Source organism: Vidua chalybeata, chromosome 6 (genome assembly GCF_026979565.1).
Source record: "Vidua chalybeata isolate OUT-0048 chromosome 6, bVidCha1 merged haplotype, whole genome shotgun sequence".
Lineage (NCBI taxonomy): Eukaryota > Metazoa > Chordata > Aves > Passeriformes > Viduidae > Vidua > Vidua chalybeata.
Window position 1 is genome coordinate 25,348,637 of NC_071535.1, and position 13,798 is coordinate 25,362,434.

The window sequence follows — 13,798 nt, forward strand, 5'->3', positions numbered from 1 at the left end:
AGCAATCCCTAGAAATGTCAGTAGGTGGTTAGCTGAGAGGTCAGGTCTTAGAATGTGGTATGTGGGAAGACTACAGAAAATTCTGCTATGCTTGTTTTTTGTGTATGGGGATGTGTTTGTTTTTTGGTAATGGGTTTTTGTTGTTTTGTTTGGCCTTTTTTGTTAGGTTGGGTAAAATTGGTGCATTGGATTGGAAAATGTAGTACTTTCTTTACCTAGAAAATGTTCTGGCACACATGGGTAGTAAGTTTAGGTTACTGTTAGTTGTGGCATAATCTGCTGGAGAAGATAAGGTTGGTCATCTTTTGACAGTTTTAAAGATGGTGATCCTTGTCTCTGCTGGTTGCTGATTGATAATGTCTTCTGAAAACAACATTACCTATTTCTCTGCCTAAGCAAGGACAGTTAGATTAATAGGGATAGGGAGGGCCCACTTCTTAAAAATTTTATTAGCTATTTCATGAAAGAAAACCATTGTCTACATTGAGCTTCTCTGAATCTACTATTTGGGGGGAGAATTTAAAAATTACACTCTGACTAGATCAAGAGGGCTGTACATACATATATGATAATCTGAATTCACCCCCTACATAAACTATATGAATGCTTTTAACTAATACAAACAGTTCAGACTCAAGCTGGTTTTGTGTTTTGTTTTTTTGTTGGGTTGTTTGGTGGGTTTTTTGGCAGAGCACAAACTTAGTGGTGAAAAGCTGCTTTTATGCATGTGTCAGCTGTAGTAGAGTTGATTAGAAATAAAACATTAGTATTACTCTTTTCTATATAAGAAATGGTTATACTAATATGAGAAAAATTTGGCAAGACTAGTATTTTGTAAAGTGACTTTACTGTTAAGAATGTATTTCCTCTTTAATTCGAAATACAATCACATAATTTTGTAACCCTTTCAGAAGTGGGGGGGCATGTCCAGTTATATTTATCCTTAGTAACAGAAACTGGGAGAGCTGATGTTTTTCATGCTTGGTTATATTCCTGGTTAGAGGGTCAAAGCAGGAAGATCAAGTATGGATGTGCACGACATATATGGAATGCATGAAAAACGTATTGACCCAGTGGGATATTACCACCAGTCTTTGACACCTTGTCTGTGAAAGTTAATAGCTGATACAGATGTGCAGAGAAAGCTACTATTAAAGTGTGGGACGTCTTGTATATGAAGACAGTTCGAAAAAGTCAATGATGAGTAGTATAGGTGCAGTGATAGGAATGTTTCTCATTCTAGAACGTGAAGCGGGGGAGGAGGAGCTGTTTCTCTTCATCTTCAGAACTTAGTGAAACTTCTTTACAGGCCTATAGAGTTCTTGGTTACAGTCAAATAGAGATCTTTCAAAAGGCTTTTTAAGTGTCCTTAGTTAAATTAGGGGAATTTTCCTGTTTTCTTGAAGAGAAACTCATAATTCTAAATGTATTCCTTAATGCATAATTAACCTACAAATATTAAGGAATAAATGTATTTATCATGTTTTTTTTGTTTGTTTTGTGCATTATTTGTAATGCAAATTCTTGACTACGTCTGTAGACCAAGAGTATAAGAAAACTCTGATCCAGAATGGCAGAGTTAGTCTTCTCTGATTACCCTCCTGTGGTACACTTAATTACTTGTTTTTAACATATGCTAAGAAAATGAATGGAAGTAAATATTTGCAGTAAATGCTCTTGAAGCACACTAAAAATATAGTCGATTTTAAAATCAAGAGGAATATTTGGTTAGTTCAAGAAAAAGACAGCCATAATTTCTAGGCTGATTTTTATATCCATTGCAAATGCAGTCAGCACAGAGATTGCACGTAGTTTATTTCTTGCTTCTGCTAATGACCTGCCTCCTATCAAATAACTACTGAGTAGTGGCATTAAACTACTACTCAATGATTTGTTGGTAATTTTACAGTTTGCTTTACCTTGCATAGAAAACTAACTAATTAAATGAAAAGAGGCATCCAGCTGAGAAGTTGGTGTTAATTACAACTACAAAGACAAATTAGTTTTTAGTCCATGCTCCTCGAGTAGTTGAGCTGATGTGGGCATCGCCAGGGTGCTGCAGTTGCATTTGACTTCCCGAATGCACATGACCTTTGTGGATGTGTTTTGCATGAACTTCTTTCTCCATGTTGCCAAGAGTCACAGAGATCTTGAAACAGCAAGGAAGCCCCAGAAACCATAGTTCCCTAGATAAAGACATAGGTCATGCTTGAGATGTAGGAGCAGATGCTCTTATTTTGTGAAGTTAAGTTGAATGTAGAATATGATCAAGGGCATTATTACCCTTCAAGTAAAGGGAAAGGGTAGCACTGCTGCTGCTGCCATTCCCTGGATTTGGTAGCTGTTGTGTCTTCTTTGTCAAGCATTTTGTGATAACTAATGTGCCCTGGAGAGAGACAGGGACAGAAAGAGTATATTTAGTAGTATACTGTGGGATTTTGTTTTCTCTCAAACCAAGTTAAAGTGAGATCCTTAAAACACTGCAGTGAAACTCTGCTAACAGACTAAGCCACAGATGGTTTTGATGCACTATAGGTAAAGATAGCTAAATAACGCTTTCAAAATGGAATGTAGCTTTTTTTCACACTCTTTTTTTCTTCCCTGTAAATTCACAGGGGAAAAAGCGACACAAAACAAAAGAGGAAATGAGGGAGAATGAAACTAGATACACAAAATATGCTCGTATGCAAATGGAACATATTTTCTTCAAATATGTTTCAGTTAAAGTAATCTTAGCATTTTGTACTTGTAATAATCATGATTAGGAATTTTTAGGAAGAAGTTTGTTGATTGGGATTTTTAAATTTTTTTTTTCGTTGTTTTTAATTTTTTTTTTTCCTCCTCTAAGTTCAATGCTGCTGCTTTAAATAGCGTGACTGCCCGGTGTCCCCTCACAAAGAATAACAGCAGCTCTTAAAGGGACACTGTCAGAGTGAACCTCTGTCTCTCCCTTGCCCTCTGATACCTCCTTGACTTTTTTTTTTAACTTTACTTTCATAATTTTAAAAAAAATTATATTCTGGTGCATTTTTTAGTGACTCTTTAGAGTGTTTTTCTATTTCCTGGCTAAAGATAGTTATCAAGAGCCTCTTGGGTAACTGAGACACAAAAATATATGTAGAAACACAGCTGAATGAAGATTTTAGTAAGTGCTACTTTATCCATTGAATATCCATCCATACAAATTACTTACTCTAATACAGAAATACTGAAATGTACAGCAAGACAAGACCTGAAGAGATCACATTTTATCTATTCTATCACCTCACAAAAAACCCCAAACTCACAAAACAGATTATTGTCTAACCTGTTCTTTAATATGTTTAAATAAGTATAATACACAATAAAGATGCACAAAGAATGACTGACAGGCATCTGTTCTTCATATCTTGAAGAATAGTTTATCTAATTTTCTCTCCTTTGTTCTTCTCCTTTTTGTCTTTAAAGTAAGCATGCCCACATTATCCGTGTACTGTCAAATATATTAAGTGAATAGCAGGATAGCAGATGATATAAAAATCTGAAATTCTGTAGCTATTAAATATTATTCAGATAATTTATCTATCCCTTGCTCTTCTGTCCTTTTCCCCTTCTTGCAGCTGATGGTTCTTCCTAAAGCGTATCTCACTCAGAGGAATCCTGTGCTCATACAGAAAGGATTATCTGAGCCAAGACCCTTCATTGTCCTCAATCTGAAATTTCCATTTTCATTTACAAAATGTTATGGTTCATCTGTCCATCTGCAGTGAACACTGTCATCTGCATCAGTGTCACCGATGAATGTTTGCCAGCTTGGGTTTGCAGGGAGACTGCAAGAAAAAACTCATTGTGAACTGTCCAATTCTCTTAACCTCATTACTAGAAATTATTTGAACAGGTCTATCCTTTTAAAAATGGTTTAGTTTTGGGTTTTTTTTTTTGTAAAAGGAATTGAATGAAACTTCAGTATAGTTATCTCATGCAAGCAGTTGACCGAATACTGTGTGCTTTGAAATAGCTATGTTGGACTGATAAACCTTGGTTTATCATGTGTATTCAGCAGTTACCTATACTAGTCCATTAATATTTGTTAAGGCAAGTAAAAGCATTGTCTGAACTGGGGCATACTGAAAGAATGCTTTGCTGTCTGATCACTGATCAGACATACATATAATAGTATATGTTTTAACATGGCTTTGTGAATAGATATGTCATCTACTTCATTTAGGAAATGTTTTAATAAACTGCTGTTCTTCTGACACCTATCAAAAATGGACAGATTTTGACTAATGAAAGCTCTTCAATCTTGATTCCAATATAATAGCTAGTAAGCAAGCAGTAACAACAATGCAATTTTAGCCTTAATTGGAAATGTGTGGAAGAAGGAGAACCAATATTTACTAACGGAACAAGGGAGGAAAAGAATCTGTAGGAAAAAATATTTCAGTGCTTTTTCTTAAGAGCTGTGCAAACAGTGAAGGAATAAAAACTATTTAGAGAACTACTTGACATTAATCTTTTACTTCTCCCATCTTTTAGTTTGTGAGTTAAGGCACTCAAAATCTGGAACTTATTCAAGTTGCAACATGTTTCTGTGATCTTATAGTTATTTTGTGTTTGTACAGTTTTGGGTGCTCATCTTGCAAATATTTGTGGAAATGGGAGAGATGCGAGTACAATATGACACCTGTTAAACTCAGTGTGATTATTATTATGCAAAAGGCTTCCTATAAATGAGTATTTGTTTGCAGCATTTCTAGGTCTTGGTTCTCTTACTGTAGTCTGTAATGAGAGGAGACTTTAGTTGTACAATAGCAATTTACCATGCCATGGCTGAAAAATGGCAAATACCCCTTGATATCTACGAACTCTAAAGGAGCAGAGCTGCTTTTGCATTTCATGCTTGTAAAAGATACTTGCAATTTGCTGCTGTATTAACTGTGAGCAAGTTTAAAATGTTAGTCAGAACTGAACTGTTTTCTTTCTTTCTTCCCCCTCCAACCTTTCTTCCTTTCCAGTGATTTTTTTGAACGCACCATTCTGTGCAACAGCCTTGTGTGGAGCTGTGCTGTCACAGGCAAACCAGGACTCACATATCAGGAAGCTCTGGAATCAGAGAAGAAAGCCAGACATAATCTTCAAAGTTTTCCAGAGGCACTCATCATTCCAGTTCTCTACTTGGCCACCCTTACCCATCGCACCCGACTTCATGAGATCTGTGATGAAATCTTTGCTTATGTTAAGGATCGGTATTTTGTTGATGAAACAGTGGAAGTACTTAGAAATAATGGTGCAAGGTAAGTATATTTCAAATTTTTTGAACCAAATACCCAAGGTAATAAACTTCATCAAACAAATACATCGAAGTGAGGTGTGATGCTTTAGCTGGTGATACTATTACTGTGCTTCCCTACTTTAATTAAGAGCAGGATTGTGTTGCTATGCTTGATACCTTCCCTTAGCTTTGAAGCAGCTGTGGAGCTATGACAGTGCTCTCAGGTCTTGACACTGCATGTTTTTTGGTCTGTGTGGTGGATATACAAAGGAATGTTGGTTTTTTTTTGGTGTAAGAAAGGTGGGTTGTTTGTAGAATAAGATTTAATGAGAAATTAGGGGAAGCTATGACTTAAAAAAAACACACAAAAGTTTTGATGACTCATTCAGAATTAATGGCCAAACTATTGAAAACTTAAAATAATTGATAAATGTTGGATTTTTACTTCTTAGGTAGTGCAAAAATTGTGATTGCATTATCAGTGAAGTTGGGAATTAACTGTATAATGTCTATAATAGTTGATTATTTGGAATTTAGGTAGATAGGGGTTTCTTCCCTCTCAGTGTTGTACTTACTGTTATACTGGTGTATTTACTGCAAATGTTTTTATTGTCGTCTTAGACTCATTAAAACCTTGAAAGAATTTAAAGCTTCAGATGCGTTCTTTCTGATGTCATTGGTACACATGCTCTATGGTATAAATAAACTTGAGTCTTTTTTTAAAGCATCTTCTAGGAGAGGTCTAGAAAAGGTCCATATTTTGTCTAAATGAGTTTACAGTTTCACCAAATTGAGGTTTAAGATGTGAAAAAAACATTCTCAGCTTGGACATACCTGCAGAATGGGTGCTAAAGCCTTTGTGGGTTCAGCTGTTGCTTGTGTGGTTTTTGTTGTTTGTAGGGTCATTTTATTTTGCTTTCTTTTCAGGAGGTAGGTGACAGCTTACACTTCAGAGTAGAAGGGACTTCTGTGGGTAGCCTGACACTTAGTGCATAGTCTAGTGTTTGTTGGGTGATAGGAGTGGGCTGGTTCAAAAAGATCATTGGAGAATAGTTATTCTGTGTGAGTTTTCATAGTAGCTGATCCAGGTACTATTTATGGCAAATTTTGTACTGCACCAGGAAGAAAAATCTCGATGCACTGCAGGAGATAAGTTGTAAGGAAATTGGTATGGTTATGTACATAAAGTCAGTACTTAATAGAAAAGCTTTCCTTTATACTTGTCAAATGACTAGACTCAGGTTACCACTGGTATTGCAGTTATTTTGCTTAGAGAATAAGGTGTTTGTTGGTTTCATTTGTTTATTTAGAAACATGAATATTATGAATTGTCAGTATTGTTCAGGTGTTCTTTTTCTTTTGCTCAGTGAAATGCCTTAGTATCTTAAGAGGTAGAAAACAGTTTCCGAAATAATAGCAAAAAATTACTGTTCTTCTAAAAGTTTTTTCCTTCAAAAATGACTCTTTCTATTGATTTTCTGAAATATGTGCATTGGTGCATTGTAGCTTTCCAAAGATGTTTCCAAAGGTGAAGTTGTGACATCAACTTAAGAGAGTGCTGCAGTTTTTTTACCAGCCTTTAATTCAGCCTTCTGGGTTACTTGAACTTGTGTTGAGATGAACACAAAATTGTTAGATGTGTATGTTCTACTTTCACTGATTAGTACATGTATAGGTTGTAAGCTAAATTTCTTAAGCCTCTGATATGGGTTGGATACCATTCAAAATATTTAAAGTTTCAAATAAAATTTATTTCCATCAGAAATTAGCCTGCTAGAGATGGTATTTTTAAACGACATCATTGTAAGTTGGTGTAAAATGAAGAACAAAAAACTTGCGTTAGCTGATAGTATGCCACTGATATTCTAGATGAAGGTATAGCAGGGAGCTAATTCTGACCTTTAATACTAAATTCCAGGAAATGCTGCAAATAGCATGGTAATGCAGAGGGACTTCTGTGCTCAGGGATACATAATTAAAAAATACAGAGTGGGAGGAGTTGAGGTGTAGTTATTTGTCTGCCAATTAACAGTTGACTTTGACCTGTATTTTGAAGTACTGCATTGGGGATTAAGTGTACCAACTCACGTTACTTGTACATAATACGGCTTTTCAGCAGAGCTGTTTGCACGCATTTGTCATTTGCAGCTACGTGTTTGTGATGTTTTCTAGAAAAATATTGTCACAGTCCATCTATATTGTAATAGTGTCCTATGAGAGTAACAGAATTTGGCAGATCATGAAAACCCAGTTGTTTTGTGGTGTTGTAAATTCTTCCGCTGCTTTTGAAGTTTTTTGCATGTGTAATGTCAGCAGGATTTTTTGGTTTTCTGAGCTCTGTGCATCATTTAATGCCAAGCGTACTGCATAATGCATGTAACCAAGGCTTGCTCAAACATTTTAAATATTGATATTTTATTTTATAACTCCTGACTTTGCATGTGTAATAGTCTTGTAAGATAGATTGCAGCTTTCTAGATTTTGAACAAAATACGTGTTAGGGAACCCAAACACTAGAAGGCTTAGCATTTTGGCTTAATATAAATGTTTTTATCCTTGAGCATATGAAGTTGTCTATAATACTGCAAGAGATGACAGCTGATTTGCAAAGAGAAGACAAGTGCTTTGTTCAGAGTCTAGGAATATGTTGGGTTTTTTGGTTGTATGAAACCTGTGTGTTCTGTTTTTTGCAGTGTCTAATGCTCCATTGCTTTTTCTGTTCTTAACATCTTATCTGGTTTAGAGCCTTTTGCTATGCTGCTCAGTTTTGAATTCAGCTAATGCTGCCTTGTTACTGAGGTCTGGTAAGGGAAACTTGGGAGAGTTTGGGGTATACTGTCCTCCTCTTGTTTTGGTATGTCTGGTGTCTCCAACAACCATTGTCAACCAGAAACAAATTGCAGAGAAAGCCCCCGCCAATCCTATCATGTGCCTCGTTCAGGTGGTCTCTAAAAATTATGGGTGCCTTTTGATAATCTGTTAGAAGCAACAAGGAGATAATTCTGCTTGCTCTTTAACCCTTTCAAATGACGTATTGATTAAAAATGGCCATGTTTCTTGGTTTGTATGTGTCTGACTTTTTTGGCTGAACTGGGGCTGACTTTTCTCCAAAGTGGCAGCTGCGCTATGCTTTCAGACACAAGGTGCTCAGACTTCCAGTTAAAGAAACACAGGAATTGTGTAACAACATTTTACTAGTACTGCTTACACAAAAGACAAAATTACTATTTGAAATATGGGTCAGAAATGTTATAGAATAAAAAGAGAACACTTAATCTAAAATAAAGTTTGAGTTGCTAAAGAATGACACTGTAAATATTGTCCATTAGAATGTCACATTGCAGTTTATGGAAAGTAGTTTATTGAAAAAGGCATGGAAATTATTTGAGATTTTGCTGGGGGGGAGGATTAGAGCAATATTTCATGTTAGCCATGGTCAAATAAGATGTAAAATAAGCAGCTAATGTTTTAGCTCACACTTCATTGAAGGAGAGGAAATATGTTGATCCCATTACTGGAATTGCTCCTTATATTTGACATTCAGAACTGGAAGTTCAAGACCCATCATGTACTTGTTGGTCTTTTGATTTTCCACAAGGAATAGTGTCTCTTGCAGTAACCTGTCCATTTGTTGCTGTCTTAGTACTGTGTTTTATTATTGGTAATTGAAACTTGTGAAACTGATTTTCAACATTTTGACATCTGAAGACAGTTACCTGAAAGCTGAAACTATGTGGTATGGAAGACCTATCTGAAAATAATAACCTCAGCTAATGCCTTAGACATACTAAAAAAAAAAACCTTCAACAGCTTAACTTGCTCAGCAGTAAGATTTGTTCTTTTCTGCTTTTAAGTCAGCAGCATGCTTTTTGGATTTTACAACTATTTTAATTTGTTGGAGGAAAAGCTACATTTAAAGCCCATGTAAACCACCTGTTGTGATTTATTGTCAGTATTCTGAGTCTGGCTGCTGTCACAAGAAGTAATGTCCTTCTTTATCAGGATATATAGGTGAGCAGTTTGATAATTAGTTAATTAAACTATAAGCTTTTGGTCTGACTTGAGCAGTGAGGAGATCTGACAACTCTACCCCCACTCTTAAAAATAGCTTATGTGGTGATGTTTTCCCTTCCCCATGTGGAGGTTGGGGCACAACCAATTCTTGTCCATCAGTTAATTAAATTAAAAAGTCAACTCCTTACAGACTGAAATAGATTGCTTTAAGGTCAGTGTGTAAGAAGGAAGAAAATAATACAGAAAGGAATATCTTTTTTTCATTGAATTTGACCACTAGATGACACCACTGCAAAAGAACACTTGCCTAATGTCTGTGGACAAGGAACACGAGAATGCTTTTAAAAATGAGCCTACTTAGAGAAGTAGTAGATGATGTTCTGTTAGGAAGATTGCTGCATGTGACCATACATTTGAATAGGTTAAGATCCTTTCTCTGCTTTGAATGATCTGATGTTGACAGTTGTCAGGCTGCAGGAAACATGATCAGAGATCAAACTTCTTTTGACTCATCAATTGCTTGACTGGTGTCCCAGTGCATTAGAAGTGTTCATTTAGGAGTGGATTAACCATTGCATTAGGCCAATTAAAAGATTTGTATACTGTTTTCATCTCTGTAAGTCTTAACTGGGGCACAGGAAGCATGTTGCTGGTCAAGACTATAGCTGATAAGGAGTTAGGATGATAGAAGATATTCCTTGCAAGAGATAAAGTTATAGCTAATTTTCCAACTTTTTTATTCAAACTGGCAAATTGCTTATATCTATCTGTCTATATATATATATTTGTAGTGGTCTTCTGAGCGCTAGGATGAGTTATTATGTAATAAGACCACTAGGAAGTAAGTGACAAAATGTCCTGCATGTTTAGACTAATGAGTTACAGAGAATTAAAATTACTTAAATTATGATTGCTAATTGTATGGCTTTTTAGTGGTAATGCTTAAAAGTAAGTTCCTGTATACAAAGGAAGTTTGCTACTTTATTTTGAAAGGTGAATTTGAATTCCAGAAAGTATTAAAACTAGTGTGGCATCTGTGAAGCAGCATCTCTGATAGTACGGGACAGCAGCTTACCTGTTCATAAAACAAATAAAGTATGCATTTTTTCAGCATAGCTGTTTAAGGATCAGTCAACTTCTGGCCTGGAAAAATTATGTTTAAAGAATTTACTTTCCACTGCACTTAAATCCTTTGGGATGCAAATGTGTCGTGTTATATGGGAAAGAACCTGCAACTCCTTTCTTATAGGTTGTTAAATAGCTGTCAGAACAATTGGCACTGCCAGTCTCTGTTAGCTGTCATTCTCACACTCTCTATTTTATAACTATAAATTTAAAGGTAAGTGTTTTAGTTTATTTTATTACTTACTTCTTTTTAATCAGTACAATGTTACGAACCAAAGGCTGGGCAGTCAAAATTATAGATATACCAGTGTAGTACTGTCCTAATTGTGCCAGAGACAGCTGATACAGCTAGTCTGTACTTGCTCTTGTCCTAAGCAAAACCGTGTTTCTTACTAGTTTCTTTGAAACATACAATCTTAACTGTAACTTGACAGACAAATGCAGATGCTAAAATTTGAAAGCAGCAGCTCTTTCTGTGCTTTAGGAAGCCGTTATGTGCATAAAACCTGCCTCCTTGTTGTGTGCTTTTGTTTTGTGTGTGCATTAAACAATATCAGTTAGCTTAGTAAAAGATGTCACTTACTCCTTCAGATCTTGTCTCTCTTTTACCTCTTTAATTACTCTCAAGCATATGAGAACTATTAGGATGAGAATATGAGTGACTGCTTGTACTTGATATTTGCTTCTTAAAAACTTACTAAAACTGACAAAACAGAATGATGCTATAGCTTTTTGGTACTTTTTAGCACTTGATACTACAGCTTCTTGTATTACTCTTCTGGGGGTTTCTGTATTCAACTAACTTTACATACTGTTTGAAAAAGTGTGCTTTTTTAATTTTGGCATTTGAAAAGCTTTACTTTCATTTGTGTGTCTTAAAAAGTGAATTTGCTTCTGACTCACTGATCATTGTGGGTTTTATTTTAAAAGTTGGCTTCAAAGTGTTGCAATGTTCCCCCACTGTCTCATTTGAAACAGCCACGTGCCATCCAAGGGATAGTTTTTGTCTGCTTATCATAAAGGATAAAGAGACACATTTACAACTCATCTGAGCCTTCAGGGTATCTTGGTTTTTTTTTTTACTTGAAATAGGGACATAGCTGAATACCAGACTATTATTTTTGTCAGAGTAATTAGTGCCAGCCAGATCAAAAGCTGGTGTGCAGAATGCTCAATTGAGGAGCTGTGAGAAGTCGTCTCTCCTCTGAGAGCCTCTGTAATGCCAGCCTTGGTTGGATGTAAAAGCCTGCTTGGCATTTGGGAAGAACTTTTCTGGGAAGTGAAAGTGCCAATAATTGCAGGGTCCAGGTTTTTCAGTTGGTATCCTGTAACGGTTTTGGCCTGTTACAGTGGAGATCCTCTTCTCTTGTTTAAATTGTGTTCTTCTACTTCTCCAGCAGCAGTAGATGGAGATACCTGGCCTGTTTTGCAACTCTTAATAGCTTCTGTACGTGTCTTTGAGTTGTTGAGATGAATGAAAGAATTTGTTCTGGTTTGTTTCATTCTAAAGAGGAAGGGAAAAGGCTAAGGAGTATTAGGGAGTGTGAGAGAAAACAGACTGCTGTAGTCACATCCTTTAGTCCCTGAGAGAAATGCAGTGGGTGGAAGCATAGAGAAACCCTGACCCTCTCACCATCAGGTAGAAAGGGGGGGACCTAAAATGTGAGGGTGAATGGAAACAGGTCCCTGCCCTGGGAGATGGGACAATTTCCCCTGGCCTCCCTTTCCTTTCCAAGTGCCCTTGTATGAAGGGCACTTGCACCCATATGTATGAAGCTCTGCAATATCAGGGTCAGGCAAATAATAGTGGGGATGAAGTTCTCTTGGAGCTTGCCCAGAACAAGTCAGCCAGATGGATCACAACTTTGAGTGTTAAGAAAGGTGATTGTAGGTGACTCCCTTTGCAGGGAAACTGAGGGCCCCATATGCCAGCTGGACCCATTGCACAGGCAAGTCTGGTGCATCCTTGGGACCTGGGTAAGAGATGTTATTTGGAGACTCCCAGGACCCTCTGATTATTACCCAATTCTAGTTGTTGTGCAGGTTGGCAGTGACAAGGTTGATGACAGAAGTCTTCTGGCAGTCAAAAAGAACTTCAGGGCACTAGGGCAACAGATTGAAGGAGCAGGAACACAAGTGGTGTTTTCCTCAAACCCTTTGGTAGCAGGGAGGAAAATGCTGAAAGGAACGGGAGAACTCACCTGATCACCATGTGGCTTAATGACCATCAGTGGTGTTTTGGCTTTTGCAATCATGGGATGGGATTTCTATGGTACCAGGCCTGCTGGAGACAAATGGGGTTTCCCTGTCTAAAAGCCCATGAGTTGGCAGGGATGATTGAGAAAGCTTAAAATTAGGTTTGAAGGAGGAAGGGGGTAAGACCAGGCTTGGCAGAGATGAGCCTGGGTGCAGCTTGCCAGTGTTGGGGGTGAAATCAGTAGCCCAGCTGAAGTGCATCTATATTATACTGACTCGGAAATGCGTGAGCCATGATGGAACGTGCAGTCTTATGGAAATGAGCGAGGGACTCCTAAGGTATTATAAGCCAAAAGGGAAACCACCAGAGAATTATCTCTAAGGAATTCAGGGGTGTGTTCCTCTAGGAAGGTGACGCAGCTGACAGCCCAGCTGAGGGTGCCTTTGCATCAAAGCACACAGCATCAGCAACACACAGTAGTTGGAAACCACTTGGCTGCTAGAAAGCTGTGACCTTGTTGCCACTACTGAAAAATGGTGGGACAAATCCCATGGCTGGACTGTGACCATCGATGGCTACAGGCTGTTCAGAAGAGATGGGAGGAAGAGAGCCAGAGGGGTTGCCCCTTACATCAGGAGGTGGATTGAGTGTAAAGGGTTGTCTCTGAAGAACAGCCATGAGCAGGTTGAAAGCCTGTGGGTAAAAATCAGACACCAAGGTAACAAAAGGAAGCAAGTGGTTAGTGACTCCTACAGGCACCCTGATCAAGGGGAGCCTGTTGACAAAGCCTTATTGCTTTGTCAGGAACTATTGCTGACTACAGGAACCATTGCATTCACAGGCTCTTTTCCTTCTTGGGGCCTTCAGCCACCCTGACATCTGCTGGAAAATAGCACAGCGGCCTGGCTGAGTAGGCACCTGATGTTCAAACTAAAGAGAAAGAAGCAAATACACAGACAGTTGAAGATAGGAGTGACAGGTGACTGGGAAGAGCAAGACAGAGCTGGAATTGAACCTTGCAAGGGATGCAAAGAATAACAGGAAGAGCTTTAACACGTGCGTTAACCAGAAAAGGAAGGTCAAAGAGGGTGTAACCCCCTGATAAACAGTGCTGGAAAACTGGTAACAATGGATGAGTAGACGGCTGAGGTAATCAAAAACTTCTTTGCCTTGGTCTTCAATGGCAGCCCCTCTTCCCCCACCTCTTG

The 13,798-nt window shown here is 37.6% G+C and overlaps 1 protein-coding gene across 4 annotated transcripts in view; it reads left to right on the top strand.

Moving 5' to 3' along the window:
* The window catches only part of BAZ1A (bromodomain adjacent to zinc finger domain 1A), a 64,209-nt gene that overhangs the window by 2,779 nt on the left and 47,632 nt on the right, over positions 1 to 13,798 (top strand). For all 4 annotated transcript variants that reach the window (XM_053945106.1, XM_053945107.1, XM_053945108.1 and 1 more), the window contains one exon: positions 4,998 to 5,276. In XM_053945106.1, coding sequence (XP_053801081.1) covers positions 4,998 to 5,276 — 279 coding nt within the window. The remainder of the gene's footprint in view (positions 1 to 4,997; positions 5,277 to 13,798) is intronic.